At 42.6% G+C, this 20,803-nt stretch overlaps 1 protein-coding gene across 3 annotated transcripts in view; it reads right to left on the bottom strand.

Moving 5' to 3' along the window:
* The window catches only part of LOC116843640 (Down syndrome cell adhesion molecule-like protein Dscam2), a 313,414-nt gene that overhangs the window by 47,628 nt on the left and 244,983 nt on the right, over window positions 1-20,803 (bottom strand). For all 3 annotated transcript variants that reach the window (XM_032814198.1, XM_032814200.1, XM_032814201.1), the window contains 3 exons: window positions 11,914-12,163; window positions 1,616-1,760; window positions 582-844 (listed from right to left, as the gene is read on the bottom strand). In XM_032814198.1, the coding sequence (XP_032670089.1) occupies window positions 582-844; window positions 1,616-1,760; window positions 11,914-12,163 (658 nt within the window). The remainder of the gene's footprint in view (window positions 1-581; window positions 845-1,615; window positions 1,761-11,913; window positions 12,164-20,803) is intronic.

Here is a 20,803-nt window from a genome sequence, read left to right as displayed (position 1 = left end):
TGTGATGTCGTGGAACAGTTTCTATAAGCGCAAGATCTCATCGAAAGTAAGTAAAACGCGATTATCTCTTAGCACAAACGGATATCAGTCGACAGCTGAAAGTAAAATAAGGATGTGACCAAAGACAATTAATTTTTGACGTATCGTGTCGTTAAGAAATAGCCACGTTTCAGTATTTTCGATGAGACGTCGCGCTAACAAAGTCCCACAAACTCGCGCACTCTGATTCGCTAATGTTCTTTTATTAATATACAAAATTTCACAGTTGTAAAATATCTAGAGATCTTCGTTCGCTCGAGTTTCACCGTATCTTTACACGTGATTTTATATATCATGAGTCAGACGACCTATACATTGACTACCTATATAGAGTCAAATACCAGAATATGTGACTATAATAATCAGAAATTCTGTTTGGTTCAATTAACAGTCGTTTAACCAAGTATGTTACATTAATGCAATCCATTTCTTTCGGTGTGTTTTTACATATGTTTCAGGCAGAAAAATATTTGAATGAGTGATTGACTGTTAAGACGTTAAGAATGGTGAAATAAAAAGCGTTGATTGACACGATGGCGAACCTTTTTCCCAAGTGATGCTGGCGATCGGGAAGCCTGCGACGGGACACTTGATGACGGTCGTCTCGCCGGCCACCGCGGCATAGTTTCCCATCGTTCGTACATGAGGCAGCCCGTAAATATTGAGTCGGGCCGCGTGATGCGCTCTCGCGACGCGGTTCACCGCCGAACACCTGTATTCGCCGCCGTCCTCCACTCGCACGGCGCTTATGTTCACGTGGGAGATCACGTCGCCGTGCACCGTCACGTACTGGCCTATCATGAATCTGCAAGCAAATCGCCGCTATTCCACTGGCCCGCTGCGATTTCTCTCGCCGGCGAGAGAACACGTTCATCAAACTTGGTCCACGCGCTGTGTGTTTCAATATTGTCGACGTGCTGTGTCGATGCTTTTATCCGTTACAATTCGAATGAAACGCAGCGCGAGGCTCGTCATTAAAGAATCGTGAATAAATGCGTTACTCGCGTCGGACTTTTCTTGCATTCCGTCACGCAAGAAGAGACACTTGGCTCCCTCGATATTTTTTCCTCGGCAAAATTATTCTCATCACGACTCGCTCTCGGCGATAATCATTCGGCAAAGAGCAGGATTACAATTCCGTCGCGGGTTATGCTCGACTTACGCGATCGCCTGTTAAATCCATCGCTTGGAATCGGCCGGCTTTTAAAAACGTCCAGACTGAACATCGTGATTGGTAATTTTCCTCTCAATTGGTTCAGAGAATCGAAGCCCGCGGGGGCCTATCGGGTTCTCCCACGGGATCCGCCTCCGCCGGATGGAAACCCCGTACACCGATTTCCCGACGATCTCGCGTAATACCCTGGGGTTAATAACCGCGAATAATCTCGCGTACATCGTCCGTCCGATTTTTGGTGCCATAAACTTCCGCTCAACGAGAAGAGGGCGAAACGAGTTAGATCGAGTTTCGGGATTGTGTCGCGCTCGTTCGTTCGCTCGCTCGCTCGCTCACTCGTGCGCGCCTCCGTTTTCTCTCTCGCGAAAAGACAGACGGAGCGAAGAAAACTACTTGTTCTACCTGTCGTTTTGCGGAAGTGGAAATCCGTCCAGAGTCCAGGAGAAGTGCGGCGTAGGGTTGCCCATCGCGATGCACTTCAACGACACCGAGGGGCCTGGCTGCATCGTCTGCTCGATGAACTTGTATAGCAGTTGAGGCGCAGCATCTATACGGCAAGATAGATTTATGATTATCGAGAAGAATTCTGCACTTATGGAATAAAAATTCTTATAAAGAATAAGAGAGAGAGAAAGAGAGAGAGAGAGAGAGAGAGAGAGAGAGAGAGAAAAGAAAGATTATAAATAGAATTGAGAGAAGTATGGAAAGAAATTGATATTTTCTGGAGATTTTTCTGAAAATTTGTCTCAAATAACAGTGATGCGAATCAATGTAACAAATTCTTTCTATACGTTTATGTTTAAATGTAGTTTAAAGTATATTTGCGCTCTAGATTCTCTTTTGTAAAACGTGTCAATGTCTCCTTTGTAGAACTTGAAAAAAATTTCGGAGATGCTATTTAACGGTTGAATACGTTCTTTGCGGATTGACAAAGTACCTGTGGAAATGATTAAAAACCGCGACGATAACAGGGAAAGCATTCACTTTCTTCTCGGCGGATTGCCCAACAATATTACCACAAAGGTAAGCCGCATCAGTGCGCAATGGCCTGCATTTGGTATTTCGAAATTGCGGCGCGCTTGGCGTAGCCGGTGCGTCTAAATCCACCCTGTATATACGCGTATAACTCGCGCAAGCGGCGCGGGAATATTCGCGGAAAATCTCCGTGCGATAGTCGGGATTTTCTTCAAATTTACCTCCGTCAGAGAGAGAAAATTTCTCAGACTGTTCTGCGCTGCACGCAAACACCATCTCTAAACAAGCGCAATACCTGGCCAAGCTAGACAAAGATCTACGAGTATCAATAAACCGTAGAGACCAGGTCGGTAACTTCAAAAACGATCGCGACTATATCCTCTTGAACCATCAATTGGATCTCAAAGTCTCGATCTTTTCAAATAATAGAAATTTCCGTTAGTTTGCGACATCTAACGGTGGTGATTCAGAAAAGAAAACTATTTCACTCGCTAATAGAGTAATATGATTATTTTTTATTAATATATTTATATATTTCTTTATTTTCATGATAAAACTAACATCACCACTGATTGGGACATTCACCTTATGTCATAAAATTTGGGACTACTAAATCTAGTACTAAACTAAACTGTTATGTGGTACATTAACCCCATTTTTGAGAAAATATTATAAATAAAATAAAATTTTTGTATAAGTTGGAAAAATATAACATCCCAAATTAAAACTCCAAATGTTCAAGCTTTCCAACAAAACAATTTTGTACGTATTTAATTTAACATATACATATGTATACATTATTAATTAATTAATTAATTTTAGTCAGTAATTGGAACATTCGCCTTAGAATGAATTTGTTTTCAGTGATGGTTACACCGGATCTGTTTTCAATAATGGATACACCGGATCCTCTTCAATTTCAAATAAATTTATTTATCCGACAATTCAGAGTACAAAATTCACTCTGTACGAGTGAAAAGAATTTGAGTGACTCGTCCGTCGGCTCTATTTTTTGAATGAAATTTCACTCGAAAAAATTTAAAGTCTCAAAATTCGGCAATCTTTCGAGTTGTCTCCTCGTGAAACGTTGCCGTGAACTCACGTTATCACGGAGAATGCGGCTCGCGCGACGGAATGTCGGCCTCTCGTTTGGCGCGCACCTGAATCAGGTGCATGTAGCGCTGTGCGCACGTACACACACACAGTCATACACGCACACTGCAACGGCCTGCGGCGGGCATTGCCGTGGAAATGGCCCTGGGTCGCCGCAAGGCGGGGGTATTATGCACGCAACATTTACATGACAAGCCTGGTGCGCGCGGGCGGAACTATCGATCTGCGGTTTGACGCCTGAACTCGAGTGCCGCCCGGTGAATTAACCCCAAATTATACAGCCGACAATAACCCGGATAGGCGCAGGTGGAGGCGAGGGTGATGGCGGTTAGGCAGGGTAAGGAAGCAGGTAGGCAGGTAGGCAGGTAGGCAGGTAGACAGGTAGGTAGGTAGGTTGGTAGGTAAATAGATAGGTAGGTAGGTAGGTAGGGTCGAGTCGGTTGGTTGGTTGGTTGGGTTTGAGGCGGCTGTTTGCTCACGGCGTAAATCAGAATGCACTATTGCACACACGGGTTGTGCCACGCCCTGGTTTTGCGGGTCCCGCGTGCATTATCGCGCGGGTACCGTGCCGTCGTCATTGTTGCCGCCGTCAGCTCGACGACGAGTCGAGTCAACTGTATTTTCATCGGGGCGGGGGCGCAGAGAGAGAGAGAGAGAGAGAGAGAGAGAGAGAGAAAAAGAGAGAGACACAAAGGAGGGAGAGAATGAGGGAGAAACAGTCTCTCTCTCCACAGATGGGGCCGATGGGTAGCCGTGGAAATTCGCGGATTGAATTTCCGAGATGTGCGCAAACCGGATCTCCGAAATGTGTGGAGTGGATTTACGAAGTGTGTGATCGAGTTTCTAAATGGCGGCGGGGACGAGAGTGAGGTTCTAAACTTATCGGCTTTTCCAGGGGGAGGCCTCGTGCCAGAACGCGGTAATCTACTAAAATTTCTGTGCGCGACAATTGATATCGTCGTTATTTCGAACGTATATTTCGTGGTTCTGGCGAGAATCTGAAGTGACTATATTGAAATAAAATGATACTAATCGAAATTTAAAACGGGATAAGAATAGGATCGAGACTTTTGATTTTGACAGCTTGAATATGAGCTAATAGTGAGCCGTACGAATTTCATATACACCATTGCCATACTTTTTTTGCATATCTACTAATATTATTCACCTTCGCATTTTTAGCGAAGCTAATTCCCTCCAGACTTTATTAAAAAGAGACATGTGAAATAGTCCTTATAATCTTCGCTCGATCATTCCAAAATAATGACCAGCGTACTGATACTTTCGTCCGAGACCAGTCTACTCGAGATCGATCGAAGGACCCGTCGCAGCGCAGAAATGGTCCCGGGACATCCTACGCAGCCGTCATTTTTCTCCGTAACAGCCGCGCGGCCCTCGTATCTCACTGTTGTCGATACGCGATACGTATCCATTAGTTTTAGCGGACTACACGTCGATCGTTGTATATCGCTTTCACGCGCGGCGAATCGGCATAATCCTTGACAGATTTGCAGCAGCCCCGGCACAATTCACCCCGACGCGTCCGCGATTGCGCGCGAGTGCATCCGCGCGACTTCGCCGCGAACGATTATTCGCGAGCGCGCGCCGCGTTATTACACACCGGGCTTTGTGTCATTAATGCATGCGGACAACGGACAACCGGCCGCGATGACTCCGCAGTGCCTCGTTATTTACCCCGGCCGTACGCCGCGATTCGACGAGCGCACCGTAAACAAAGTGGAAGTTTGCCAGGATCAAGGCCGGAAAATTTATTTAACACTCCGCGCGCGGCCGGCTCGAGCGTATTTAATATCGCGTTATCGCGAAATTCGCGCGAGAGCGCGTAAGAGCATCCCGCGCCGATATTGTCCGCGAATCATGGCGTAATCGGAGAGGAAGAGTACATCGCTGCGTTTGCATTAGGGAGTCATATAAAAAAAAGAATCGATATTGATGACATCACACGTTGAAGTCGAGCTATCAACGGTGCAATCGATAACTAGCGTCGACGCAAACACCACGAGAGCGGGAGAAAAGGGAAGAAGGAAATGTTACATGATGCAGGTGGCGTAAAATTTTTGTGTTGAATTAGAAATATAATTTTCAGAAATATAGCTGCTTCCAAAAATCGCAAATAAACATGTTAATAAATGTTTTAAGGCACTGTTATCTTTCCATGAAGCTTATGCCGTTTTAGATTAATAACAAAGTAGAAAAATATGAAGGTCGATAACAGTTCTGACGATCGGCTTCGGCCCAGTTCCTCCGTTTAACTTTAACTACCGGTTAAGTCTCAACAGTGATTGGTTAATTCTGATTAACTCTTCTTAACGCTAAATGCGATTGGTCAAGTCCAATGGAATAACCCGTCAGTTAAGTTAACTAGAGGTTGTGGAACTGAGCCTTACAGGGTGCGGCGCCAAAATCCGGACAAATTATACATTTTTTCCAAACATATTTTTTATTGCAAAAACGAAAAGGTTTACAAAATGTTTTTAACCACATTGTTTGTAAGGCCATAAAGAACACATTTACTCAATATATCCCCCGCTTGCTTGAATGATCGCCTCCATTCTCGGTCTGAAGTGTGTGCAGGCGCGCTTTAATGTGTCACGGCCATATCGGTGAATGCCGCTTCAATAGCGTCTCTCAATGATGCGACGTTTGGATGTCTGGACTTGTTCGTGACCCTTTCAACTACGCTCCATACATAGAAGTCCAAAGGATTCAAATCTGGGCTGTTAAGGAACACAAAAGCAGGTTGCAGCGTTCAACTCGCTTTGTCCTGGCGGCTTCGGAAAGCATCTGTGTTACTTTAATTGTGTAAGACTTGTAGCGGAGGTCCTCCTCGACGCTTAGTTTTCTCGCTCACACTAACAACCGACGACAATTTTCGGATCGACTGCCCTGGATCCTCAAAAATCAGCTCCTGAGCCCGTTGAATGATGTCGGGCGTCCTGACAACGCGCTCCTTCGAGCGGGTTTTCCTCGCCGGTGTTGCAAAACCTTCGTTGGACTTCTCCGACTCATTGTACTTTGCGACGACATCATACACAGTCGATCTCGGGCACCCGAAGAACCGAATGATTTCTGTCGCCGAGCGCCCAGCGCGAACACTTTCGATAATCGTGGCTCTTCGGTTATACTCCGCACTTGGTTTCAACATTGCGACTGTTTCGAGGTTATGATGGTTTAGTACATGCGTCAAGCTATTTGAACGCTAATCGCGACATCTACCAGTGGTATAGAACGGCGAGAATTTCAAACTGAATTTTGTCCGGATTTTGGCGCCGCACCCTGTACAAATAATCGTATCGATCTATATACGGGGAGAATATTGTAATTTATTTCTCATATAAATTCTGGTCCATTATTACTATGTTTCTAGTATTGAAGAATAAACTGTTAATAAGGTCTGTTTTGCTAAGAAACAGTAAATTTCGCTAAAAGCATAGCAAATTTTTTAATAACATACTTCAGTTCTAAGATGTAAGGAGCACGTATGAAATGAAAGGATAGAGTGAATTATTGTAGAATGTCGACCTATTTCTCGCTTATGAAATTTTATAGTAATTTCTGTTACAAAATTCTCTCCGGATATCTATTTGACAACAGAGAATAAAAAGAGCTCTCATTGTCGTGTGCGAGCATAAAGCAAGTGTAGATTGGAGTATCATTCGCTGACGCGACAGCTTTATACGTATATATTATCCTCTCTTCCTTCTAATCTAGTAAGACACAGCGAATCGCTAATCCTAGATTAGTTAACCCCGACTATCGGTATGCCCGAGGCCCTATTACATCAATGTCGGTTAGCATTAACCGCGGTTTAAAGCTGCCCTCTCTCTATCAGCATTATACCTGGATTCGCGTCTTAGAAAGAGACAGAGAGAGAGAAAGAGAGGGAGGATAATCGTTAAGTAAAATCAGCTGCTCCAGAAATTGTGGACAATTCCAGATCTTCAACAGTCGAGATCTGCGACAGTCTGCGACAGCACAACGGTGGGAACAAGGACAATTTTTTCATTATTATTATTTCTAAGTCTTCTTTTTTAAGAGGCACTAAAAGCGCTTCATGAAACTGCTGGCGTTTTATGCCCCGCTTCTCACGCGGTTTTAGCCTTCATCGAACGATGCGACGGTGAGTTCCGATTAGGGCGCGAAGGACGATAGAGGATTTGATTCGATATAACGGTCGATGTAAAGTTCCAGTAAAACTCTTCCGCTGGAAAAATGCCAACGGCCTTTCGTCCCCTTTCTCACGTTCTCTCTCTTTAATTCTTGAAAGGTATATATTTGCTGTTTAAGAAAATCAATTCTTTCATTCAAGTGATTCCATTTGCGATAATCCTAAGGATGTTAGCAAACATCTTACTCATTTCATAACACCATTTTCTGATGTTTAGAAAGTGTCTACATGTTCCTTTTATTAATCTTTCAGATTCAACAGCGCGACGTGCAAAAATTGCGCGACCCTTTCATGGTCAATCGTGTTGTGGACTCATTCGACTCGATCGCGGGTATTTTAAATTACTTTGCTCGTTAAATTACTTTCGCGGACAAACATCTCTCTCCATTCATAATGCATGAAGCATAATAATGGATGTGCAATAAAGTCGCGTAATCTCGAATTTACGTGAGCCCACGCGCGCGCTTCGTATCCGGCCTCGTGTATAAAAATCGGTCGTTAAAAATTACAATCGCGGCGGTGAAGAACTTCGCTTTTAGCGGCGACGCTGATTCAGTTACGTTTTCATTTGGCTCGCGCTCAAAAGTGCCTATTTCGTTGCGAATCAGCAGTTTCTCACCTAGTTTCGCGTCCCATCGCGCGCGCTCCTTTGTTCCATCGAACGGATCGTGAAAATACCAGCGGCAACAATTCTCCCTCCGCATAACGTATATATTTCCTCTACCTCCTCCTCTTCTAACCCGTCCTCTCTGTCGTAGCTTCCCCCTCGGTTTCAGCGCGGTTTACGATCGTTATGGAACTTCGCCTCTTTGATTTTTTCCTTTTGTTACGTAAGAGGATTACCGCGCCGTCCAATTATTTCGCGTTTCGCGTCGTGACGACGACAACGACGACGTCGACGACGATGACGAGAACGACGACGATGACACACGCCGCACAGCAAATCGCATTAAAACGAACTCGCAAATTGCTCGAGAGGGCATCCAACATTCGCGACGAATGTGGCAACGGTTTTCGCGAATGAATAAATCGTGCGCACAACTTGTACCTCGATTAAATATATATATATATACACACACACACACACACACACATACACACACACACATATATACACATCGCAACGAATACACGTGTATACGTTATATTCTCGGACAAATATATAGCGCGGGAATCGCGGCTTACTGAACTCATATTGCAAGCTTATATCGCACTTGAAATAATTTGTTTTTATTCTTTTTCTCTCTCTTTCTCTCTCTCTCTTTCTCTCTCTCTCTCTCTCTCTCCGTTCCTCCATTCCCCCCTTCTTCTCACTCTGTCGCTTGCGCGCGTGGAAAAGGAAAAAGTTGGAAAATGCCAGTCGGTTGCGCCAATGCGCGTTGTTGGCGATTTAAAGCGCGATCTCGCCATTCCATCGCGTGTGCGCCTGCGGCGCGTTCCAGTTTCCGATGCTGCTGGCAGCTTTTTTACTGGGATATCGTTTAATTGCGATAAAAACGATCCGTGGAATTTTCATATATTCCATTTGCAAAAAGGCGAAATATTTCGGGAATTCCGCTTGCGAATTTGATGAGGGATGTTCCGATTTATCAAATGCACGTGTGAAAAGGAATTTGATTTTGACTGACTGTTGAGTAACAAAATATCCTACTTATTGCACATTAAAACGACTGTCAATTAACATCAAAGGAACAACAATTTCGATGTAGTGTCACCTTAAATATATTTTTCAGCGATTATTTAGATGCAAAATATTTGTCTTGAAGAGAGAATCAACAATTCACTGTGAAAGAGAACTACAGTTTTTCAACATCTATTTTTATTTGGAGATTTTATTTAAAGATTCGAGATCGGAATGTGGTTATTTATATTTCTCCTCATTTATAAAAAAATAGAATATCAGAATAAAGAAGATATTTTAAAAAATGTATTTTGAGTTCTAATTATTTAGAAGATTTATTTGGTTGGAACCGTTTTATTCCGTAATACTTCGGAAATTATCGACTATTTTTTTCGAGAGAAATGATTCGCTAAATTCGCCAATTTTCTTTACACGTGTCTCTCATCAACTAATCCATGCCTGAGTTTCGCTATAAATTTTCAAATAACTTTAGAATAACGTCGCAGTAAACGGCATATATTTTGAGCTAGTCGAATGTCTTCATTTATAATTCGTTTAATCGAAAACGAGGGAAACGGCGAAAACGAGGGTCCGACGTCTCGCATTCGTTCTCGCTCGCTTCGTGTGCGCAGTTGCCTTAGGACGGTTGAGAAAGCGACAGCGGTCGTTTAAGGTAATGGATTATGTCGCGCGAAAACACCGTCCTCGTTTCAACCGGTTTAAAGACGACGACGACGACAACGACGACGAGGACGGAATATTCGTCCAGTCCGCCATTCGTCTTGACTCGCGTTTTCGTACGCAGCGCGAAACTTATCGTGCTCGTTTTCACCGTCCACCCTCTTTCTATTCTCGCCGACCGACCGACCGACCGACCGACCGACCAACCGACCGACACCCTCGTCCATCTCCTTTCCTCCACCTCCCCAGACTAAGACAAATGGCGCGTATTTATTTCGCGGCACGCCGTGGCTAGTGGATTTCTCCTTTCTCCATTATGCATCGCCCTCGTTAAGCATTTCTCCACTTTTTCCTTTCCTTTCATCCCTCTTTTTGTCTTGAAGCCCGTACAAGCAACGTTTTTCCTTCTCCCCGACAAGCCCTTTACCGGATTTTCCCTGCTCGGAGGCACCGCGCTCTCTCACTGATCTGTATGCGAATGCACAGGCACGTCGCGGGAACGCCTAAGTTCGGAACAATCGACTCATGGCGATGAAGGAATTCGATTGCATCTATTGAATGAGGGTTCGGTCAGGTACGAGGCGGAGAAAGGGGTGATATACGTCCCCGAGAACGCCCCTGGACATTTCTCTGACCTCTCTAGGTATCTTGGATTCGGACGGCAATTTCCGGGACTAATTCTTAAATGCATGATTTCACCGATTCATATGGTATGCGTGCCCAAATATTTCGTTTTTATAGAAATTAACGTTTAATTGGTACAAAAAATAAGAGAAGCATTTGAAATTACTTTCTCGCCCGTTGAAATACGGTGTGAATTCATTCTCGGAATTTCGCAATATTGAATATGTAAAATTTCATTGGAACGAAATACAGATAAAATTATTGAAAGTTTATTGAAAATTCACAATGCAATGTGATTTAAAAATTAACCCATGCAAATTAACAATTTATTGTATGGTATATTTAATTATCTCTTTTTTTCTCTGTCTATTTATCTATCTATCTATCTCGAAACTTTTTTGAAAGGAAAATTCCCTTTGAAAATTATTCATCACCAGTCTTTTCCACCGATCAAGATTTACTTACTCTTATAATTGTATTTATGCAAAATATCGAGTTTGACTATCGATAAATATCGATTATATTATTGCAGCTATGAAGAGATGCTTTGGAATATTTATCTTCCCTCGCTATCTTTATTTCACTACAAACTGCTTGGTTCTTTTACGTTTACCGTCGTGTTCCTTTCTTGAATAATAAATCCACGGCGCGTTGCAAATGAACGTCGTACTTAATTAAAAATATATCGCTATTTAGTAGTGTAATAAGGCGGCTTCCGGAAAATGCGTCTACATATTTAAAGGGACTTACTTTAGGACAGCCGGTAAAAACTAAGTATGGTCGCGAAAAAGTGCAAGAGAGAGAGAGGGGGAGAGAGAGAGAGAGAGAGAGAGAGAGAGAGAGAGAGAGAGAGAGAGAGAGAGAGAGAGGAGACAAAACTTCAGCAATAGAGAGTCTCTCGCTCTCGGTTAATGGTGTACCGTTAATAGCCTTAATTTAGCCCTATTATTTCCTGGAAACTTTCATAAAACTTTCGCCATAGTTATGCGGCGACTCGCGCGCGCGCGCTTAGGCTAATCCATCCCCAACTCGTGTGTATTCCCTTAAGCACACCTGCTACATTTTTGTGCTCGTAATATATCAAGCATTTTGCAGTTCCTCAATCGAAAGCAAGAATTGGAAGAAGAATTTGCTGTAGTAATGTAAGAATGATCCAACATGAAGTACGTTTCGAGAAAAATGAAGATAAAAATTTGATACATGATTCAAAAGGTATAGATAATACACCGAGGTTCTTCGCAATTGTTTAAGAAGTCACACATGGTCAATTTTCTTCTCTTCAAGGATATTCGTTGACAAGCTTAAATCTTAAAAAAATGGGTAGATTTATCCAATATGGTTCGTGCTTTCGGCAAAGGCTACATTCAATAAATGATATACACGGTCCGAACAAAAGCCACAGCTTTCGCTCCTCTACGACAGTATGGAGAAAGCGCGATTATACTTTGCGAAGGAAGGCAATGCGCGCACAGGAAGGAAACGTGAGAGCAAATTTACCTCCCAAGCGTAATTCGGCCGTAGCTTGCACCATCTCGTAGTCGTTTTTGGCGAAGCACTGGTACATCCCTTTGTCGTCCCTCACGATGGAAGATATGCGCAACGTCGAGCCGTCGTTACCCGTAATTTTACTCCTACCCGAAGATCCTTCTCTCACAGGAAGACCGTCCTTCGCCCACGAGATCACCGGATGTGGCTGACCGGTGACAGAGCATTGAAACTCCGCATCCTTCCCCAGATCCACAGTCACCTAGAATTCACAGGAAATACGTGTGTTAATACCGTGATATCGTATAATGCACTCACACAATAATAGCGAAACGTAAATGCGATATCCATTTATTTAATTGAAATACGTACACGACTTTAAAAGAAAAAAAAAAAAATTATCACTATTACGTTAGTTGCATGAAAAATTTGTCGTAAAATTGCGATCTGTGAAATTTAATTTTTAAAATAAAGACGACAGTTGTATATGAGAGCCTCAGTTTACCAGAAGTCTGCGCAATAAGCGAATCCTGAGAGCAGCAGGGTGAAAGAAGTTTTAAACGTCAATTATTCAGTTGGTACAATTGGAAAGTCGACGAGAACATGATCTCTGTGCGGATTCACGAGACTCCGGTTACAACGAGTCGTAATGCGCACACTGGCGAGAAGAGTGCGACTACACAGTCGCCGTATATTGAATTAGGAATTGGACGAACGCGCTCCTACAATTAATTCAAGTGGCTTGCTGGAATTTCCAATTCCGCGTTCGGCAAGTTAATTTAATCATCCGCCCTTTGAGCGTCGAGCCCGCTATTTCAAAACTATATCGTCATAATTGAGGTGCAAATTAATAAAGCCGGTTTAAAAGCCAGTTAAACCATTTTTCAGCTCAAGAACAGCACAACAACGTAGAATTGTTATTGCGTATTCTTCCTCCCTTCCTATTGAAGGGACTCCCTCACAAACTCCCTCACATTTTCGAAATAATTATAATATCTGTAACTCCAGAAAGCGAGTTTCTCACATTACATATCTGACAACATAAATCACAAAGATATATTCATTATTAATATTTAATATCGTGCCGAAGTTACTGTATAATTTAGTTGGTAATTATGACGATCGCACGAAATCGATCTTAACTGTTCCACGTTTAATTGAAAGCTGCAAGGGGTAAGTAGATAAGACCATGCGCATTCAGACAAGGGCGAGTATTAGAGATTCGCAGAATAATATGAGGTGATCCATTAAATCGGTCTCCCGCGGAATTTCCATATCCATCTTGAGCCGCTTAACTTAACGGCGATCGAACGCGGGATCCTTTGATCCGGAGTAGAATCGCGCATTATTAAGGACGCTCGTTTACTTCAAGGAAGTGTGCGCGCGCGCGGGAGAGAGAGAGAGACAGATAAGCTGTGGAGAAGAAGGAGGAGGAGGAAGCGGATAGTGCATTTCGATTATGCAGCGTGCACGCTTGAGCGCGTGCATACGTGTGCATAGTAGGATGCAGCTGCATCGTACTGGATGCATCGCCGTTGCGAATTCCGCAGCCACTTCGGCCAAGAATTCGTGAACGAAGAGCAGCACTTGCAGCCGTTCGATGCGCCCTCGATCTTGATAAGCAGAAAGCATGTTCGTGCCGAGATAAACAGACTGGGAGCCCGGGAGAATCAGCTGCTTAACTTTTTCATTTGCAGTGCAATCGCGTCGCCCGAGAACGCTTGGATTAACGGATTAACGAAGATACATCGACTTTCACGAAATTGAATTTCGATAAAATTAGTTCTATTGATACAATCCAAGCTGTATGTAACATGACGCGTCAGTATGGTACGTTTCAGTGATGACGTTTCTCCGCGTTTTCGAACGCTTATCCTTCACGACACGAGTTTTATCTTCAACCCGGGAGTTCATGATTCAATAAAGTGATAAGAATAAATTATTGGCACAAGTCCTCTGTTACACAAAAAAAAATAGTCTTGCGGTCACAGCGGAAATTATTTAGATAAATTTAGAAGAATTAGAATTAGACGGATAAATGATTAGCAAGCATTGCGACATCATATATTTATCCAATATAGATAACAGAGACAGAATTTATACATGAACTATTTGAAAAATCTAGCAAGGAAGTCTCTCCGTGACGTCCCTCCGGATTAAGATTAATAATTGATAGGATCTAAATTTGCCTGTGCGAATATTGGTAGAATGCTGTGAATTCTACTTATCACAGACAATTTTCCAACAAATACGGGAAACAGCGAGAAATTCAAATGTAACATTTAGAATTCCACCTAGACCAGAGAAACATTTGTTTGAATAAAGCATTTGTATGCACTAAAGAAAATTGATATTACTCTCATTAGCAACATTTCAAGACTACACTATCATTAATACTACACGAGTTTTCTCGAAACATATGTTTTTACGATTTAGAGGTAATTTCGTAATGAAGAAATTAAATTTGAACGCGAGCAATTCCTATCAATTCAACGGGTGATTCCCGCAAGCCGCATGAGCGTAGGCAATCAGGGACGATGGAGAAGTCCCATCTGTGCGTGGAATCGACCGCGCAATCGTTAAATATCGTTAAGAGGATCGCGCCTCGCCGAGCGCTTTGTGTCGCGATTCCACGGTAAACTTGTCTTCGCGAAGCCGTCGACGACTTTTAAATATCCTTTGATACCGGACCTCGCCCCGTGATGATGGAGCGTACGGCAAACGGGGAGGAAAGGACCGTGGTGAGAGAGCAGTAAAAAAAAAGAAAGAGAAAAAAAATAAAATGCGATAGTTCCTCTGAAGGTCCTCGAAGGGAGACTCGTAAAACGCGAGCTAAGACATCGGTTTTCGTCTCTCCCTCTTTCGACGAGTTCCTTTGTGGCCATCCGTCTGCACGCTTCGCGTGTATTTACGACACGCGTAGGGGACACGCGTTGTTTCAGCGTAACAATAATGCACATACACACATATACATACACGCGCGCGCGCGTATTCATGTACACAAGCGCAATGTACATGCAATCTTCTTTGAGGCGCGCGCGTCGCGCGATTGTTACGCGCTTTTTTTCGGTGAAAACGCGACACGAATAAGGATGGGGATGTTAAGGACGAGGACGAGGGGATATTCAATTCGCCCCGTTGCCGACGAGTTTCTTGTGTGTCACAGAGAAAAAAGTGGCGTCGCATTAAACTGTAGGATGAAATTAGAATTCGGAGCTTAATAGCTGTTTCATTAAATACCTCGTCAAAGAAAAGCTCATATTAATTCTCACAAAGCGGGGAGGAAAAATACGTCCGTCCGCGAGGTACGCTTACCGAGGTGCGTTTTTATATTTCACGTTTGATATTTTTAAAGTGACGCACCGCGCTAAAATACTTCGGTAGTCCTTCTGTTTAATATGCCTCGTGGATTAAACGTCGGCCGTTACGTCGAAATTCACCCGATCAAACGCAAACGCCAGTTTCAGCATCGTACTGTTCGGCTAATCGCCTGCGGGCGAAATGTCAAACGGCAGAAATAACTTGACAGCGTTCTGGGATTTGTTGGAAAGCCTACCGATTATTAATTCCGCCGAAGCTCGCCGGCAAAACGCGCCGTCGGAAGCTGCGCTGCGCGTGACAAAAAGCCGCGGTTTCCGCCAATAAAGCATGAAGCGGGGTTTGACGCGCTAATGGAACAAAATTGCGGAGTCGAAAGGCAGTCGATATATACGGAGTGTCCCGGATTCGCCACGCCGCCATTCATTCACGAACCTCCGCGACCAAACCGAGGTTGATTTTCCAACGACGTCACGGCATATGTTAGTAGCCTCTCAAATATTACGAGAATCGCAACCCTAAACCGAAAATATGCGCCTTCATATATTAAATTACAAAGATATGAACGCAGAGCGAAGTCTCATCTCGCGTGATTTTAATTCAAATCTAATTTGAGACAAACGAACTTTGGCACCAAGTGACGACCAATCGAACTTCCGCAAGACATGAGTTATGCTTGAAAATCAATCGAGGAATCTGATATCAGTCCAAGACAGGACACCCTGTATACACGAGGGAATCCGTCAGATATAGGCGTTCCTTCACTGATGACCGCGAAAGTTATACGGAAGGCTTCCGGCGAATGAATGGTATTTCACCGTTTCCACTTCCCTCCGATCTCTGCCAGTCCTTCCTTACCGCATCCCCCGCGGTAGTACCCGACAGCCCTCGTCACCACGAACCATTTACCAATACTCATTCGCTCTTCTTTCACACATACATATATACATACATATATACATATATATGTATATATATGTGTGTATGTATGTATATATATATGTATGCTCGAGCTGTCCGTTCCAGATGGAAGAATACCGACCACTTTCTCGCGTTTTCTGTCGGACAGCGACACTTTACTGACATTTCCCACCCCCCGTTCGCCTCCCTCGACCGCGTTCCGCGACGAGGCGACGATCGAACCGGTATGCAGTCGACTTTTCAAGGTATGTACCGTCGCTGAAACGGACGATTCGTCTCGGCGAATCGAGGTAGGGCTTGCGTGATCCGTCAGCTGGTAATTGACAGTGAAATAGTTTGCGCGCATATAGAGCATTTATTACACCGGCTTCCACTGGCGTTTCGATATCTCGGTCTGTATGTTATCGGTCGCAACCACTTGACCGTCGATAATCCACCCGCGATATCGAACCAGTCAAGGCTTGCAAGCGCATTATTTCATCGGGATGACAGTAATGTTTGGAGGATATAACGCACGCCATGTGTCGAGACAAGATAAAGGTATACATGACATCGATTTTAGTTAAAATCGCGTCATAAAATTGCGTTCGAAGTAAAGGAATGCGAACATAGCGTGTAGTTTAAATTTTATGAAAGGATATATACATTTTCTTTTTGGTTTTTGAATACGAATATTTTTAAACTCTCAATATAAAATATACGTATGTATTTAATGTGTGTACATATATTTCTTTATGTAGAAAGTTTCAATATTCGTAAATCTCAAATCAACAATAATGCCCAAGATTACATAAACAATGAAAATCTTTACCTTAAACAATAAAAAATAATGAAAGATATACGAATAAAAAGATAATTATGTAGAATAAGGACTTTTCCGAATTTTGATATTTTTTTGCTGCAAACTTGATAAATATCTTTGTTGTTATTCCAACAGTGATAATCAAATGGGGGAGCCTGAAAAATATGTAAACTATCTATGTTTTTAATTATTTTTTATAACATATGCTTGTATGTAGAATATCGTATCCCTTAAGGTTTAAAATTGCAACAAAGTACTAAACAAATTAGAACATTTATTTATTAGTAACAAACACTACTTTATTGGTAATATAAAAAATAATTTTTACAAAAATAAATATTGAATTTTTGTTTAAATTGGAGACCGGGTCTTCAAATTGTATATTGAGTTTTATTTTTAAATCGTATTTCAAAGATGCAGTCATAAACAAGTCATAAAAAAGTATTAATTAATTATTAATTAATTTTATATTACATTAATATAACAATAAAACAAAACAAAAATAAAAGTACGCAAGTAATGTTACTAGTGTCATCTATTTTGCTACATAACATAAATATTGCTTTAACAACATGTTTCAACAACATTTTTAACCGATTTAGCTAGTTCTTTTATCATAAATCATGCCTGTTTCATTTGTCACCGCGGTTTCCTTCGTCATCGCGGTTTAATACGTTATCAAGCACAATGATTTAAAAAATCTGAAGGTTTTAGCCGTCACTCGTTGTTTATTAAAAAGTTGTATGTAACTTAATTTTTCAAGACAGTTCTATAAAATACAAACTTTTCCTTTCACTTTTGTGAGAAATTCTCACTCTTTAGCTTAAGTACAAGAGACTCCTCCCGCCGCGGTGCGGGGAGTTTGGGGGACGTAGCCCCCCAGTTACACGGCTAGAGACAGGCATCTTTTTTATTAATATCTCGGAAACTATAAGCGACCGCCATATAGCCATGTTTGTATTATTGAAATATGGTAAAAAATAAGGAAGGTGCCTGTGCCTAGCCGTGTAACTGGGGGGCTACACCCCACAGACCCCCGCACCTCGGCGGGGGAGGGCGCAAGTCTGTTGCACTTTAGCTAAAGTTACTTAACTTAAAGTTTAACAATCGCAAATTTAAGTGGAGGTGCCACAAACCCCGAAAAGCTACATAGGAAAAAATAATTAAAAACATTGAAAGGTTACGTACTTTTCGGCTCCCCCACTTGATTATCAGTGTTGGAACAACAACAAAGATATTTATCAAGATTGCAGCCAAAAAATATCAAAATTCGGAAATGTCCTTATTCTACATGATTACCAATAAAAGAAATATAAAACACATTTAAAGGGTGCCAATAATAAAATTAATAGAATACGACAAATACACCGCAACGATTTTATTGACACTTCCACGAGCGCACAGACAACAAGAATTTTTGCAAACCAAGTCTAGAAGCCCCCCAGTTACACGGCTAGAGACAGGCATCTTTTTTATTAATATCTCGGAAACTATAAGCGACCGCCATATAGCCATGTTTGTATTATTGAAATATGGTAAAAAATAAGGAAGGTGCCTGTGCCTAGCCGTGTAACTGGGGGGCTACACCCCACAGACCCCCGCACCTCGGCGGGGGAGGGCGCAAGTCTGTTGCACTTTAGCTAAAGTTACTTAACTTAAAGTTTAACAATCGCAAATTTAAGTGGAGGTGCCACAAACCCCGAAAAGCTACATAGGAAAAAATAATTAAAAACATTGAAAGGTTACGTACTTTTCGGCTCCCCCACTTGATTATCAGTGTTGGAACAACAACAAAGATATTTATCAAGATTGCAGCCAAAAAATATCAAAATTCGGAAATGTCCTTATTCTACATGATTACCAATAAAAGAAATATAAAACACATTTAAAGGGTGCCAATAATAAAATTAATAGAATACGACAAATACACCGCAACGATTTTATTGACACTTCCACGAGCGCACAGACAACAAGAATTTTTGCAAACCAAGTCTAGAATCCCCCCAGTTACACGACTAGAGACAGGCATCTTTTTTATTAATATCTCGGAAACTATAAGCGACCGCCATATAGCCATGTTTATATTATTGAAATATGATAAAAAATAAAAGATGTCTGTGCCTAGCCGTGTAATTGGGGAGCTACGTCCCACAGACCCCCGCACCTCGGCGGGGGAGGGCGCAAGTCTGTTGCACTTTAGCTAAAGTTACTTAACTTAAAGTTTAACAATCGCAAATTTAAGTGGAGGTGCCACAAACCCCGAAAAGCTACGTAGGAAAAAATAATTAAAAACATTGAAAGGTTACGTACTTTTCGGCTCCCCCACTTGATTATCAGTGTTGGAACAACAACAAAGATATTTATCAAGATTGCAGCCAAAAAATATCAAAATTCGGAAATGTCCTTATTCTACATGATTACCAATAAAAGAAATATAAAACACATTTAAAGGGTGCCAATAATAAAATTAATAGAATACGACAAATACACCGCAACGATTTTATTGACACTTCCACGAGCGCACAGACAACAAGAATTTTTGCAAACCAAGTCTAGAATCCCCTCCGGGCAGCGCGGCGGTCGTTCCCGGAAGTTAGCGACAGTTATAAGGAACTCTCAGGCCGGAGCCGACGATTGCAGCAGGACGGTAACGGAGTTAGACAATCTCTGGGCAAACGATAATTTGGCCCGACGGAATAAGTGTCCGGGACAACTTCGGGATTCATCGCGCTCACGTACAACCCTCTTACCCCGTTTTGTACGGCGTCATGGTCGCGCAACCGTTTCCGGGCCTCCTGTCGGCGTCGTGTTTACGGTACTCACGCGATCCTCGATTATCTACGTCGCTGAGAATTAGTCGCTCACCGTTGGAGTCGACTCGAATTTATTCAGAGGCGCTCCCGAGGAAGCTCGCACGTCCCGGCTCATGTTCATCGAGCTAAGAGAAGAGAGAGAGAAAGAGACAGAGAGAGAGAGAGAGAGAGAGAGAGAGAGAGAGAGAGGGAGGGAGAGAGAGAGGAGATAGGTGGATGGAAGAGAGGGTTATAGAACCTTCTCGACAGCTTAACAAAGTCACGATGCAACGAACCGTCATCCCGCGTCGCGGAGCACAATGACGAAGGCTTACAGATCTGCAAGCAACAGAATCGAGTGCTTTTGCAGTGAGGATACGAACGAAGAAATCGCGAATGAACACTCTCGGGAATCCACGGCAGTAGAGCGCACACAAGCCGCCCGGTCTTAAATTCACCGACGGATTTTGTAATCGATTTAAAGCTAATTTTACTTAAACTAAAACGCCGAAGGATTAGTAATTACCTTACTGCGAATTTGTAACAAGATTCAGTTACCCATTTTAAGTAACTTATTTCCTCGGAACTTCGTCCCACGATTTCTTCAACGGGATGCTTAATGTTGAATACGAAGAAATTGCGAGATTTATTACTGTCAACCGATATTGTATTATTAGAAACAATCTTCTACGATCTAATAAATAAGTTTTTAAGCCGTACAGAAGGCTTAAGATACACGCGTATTACTTAAATACCTGAACCTTGAGAAGTAAAAGAATACGCTGTCGTAACTGGGTGGGATGGCGGCTTGCACGGACTTATATTTACCAGATAAACGTCGATTTACTTCGTAAATGCTGCCGCAAATGTCGCGGAAAAGCGTGGAAATTCCCAAGGTGAAGGTAAATTTCGCGAAATCGCGCAGAATGGCGATAAGTAGGATGCAGATCCTGACCGCCCGAGGGAAACTGCCGGCGATTGTCGGCGGGATCGGGAGAAAAGCGGACAATAGAGGCGCTCGACTCATTTGCGAAGACGCATTGAAGAGAAGTTGCTACTCAGGAGGGGG

Source organism: Odontomachus brunneus, unplaced genomic scaffold (assembly GCF_010583005.1).
Source record: "Odontomachus brunneus isolate Ranch 3 - 2012 unplaced genomic scaffold, Obru_v1 Obru_scaffold_034, whole genome shotgun sequence".
Lineage (NCBI taxonomy): Eukaryota > Metazoa > Arthropoda > Insecta > Hymenoptera > Formicidae > Odontomachus > Odontomachus brunneus.
The sequence above is the reverse complement of the archived record's forward strand: the minus strand, read 5'-3'. Positions and strand labels throughout refer to the sequence as shown.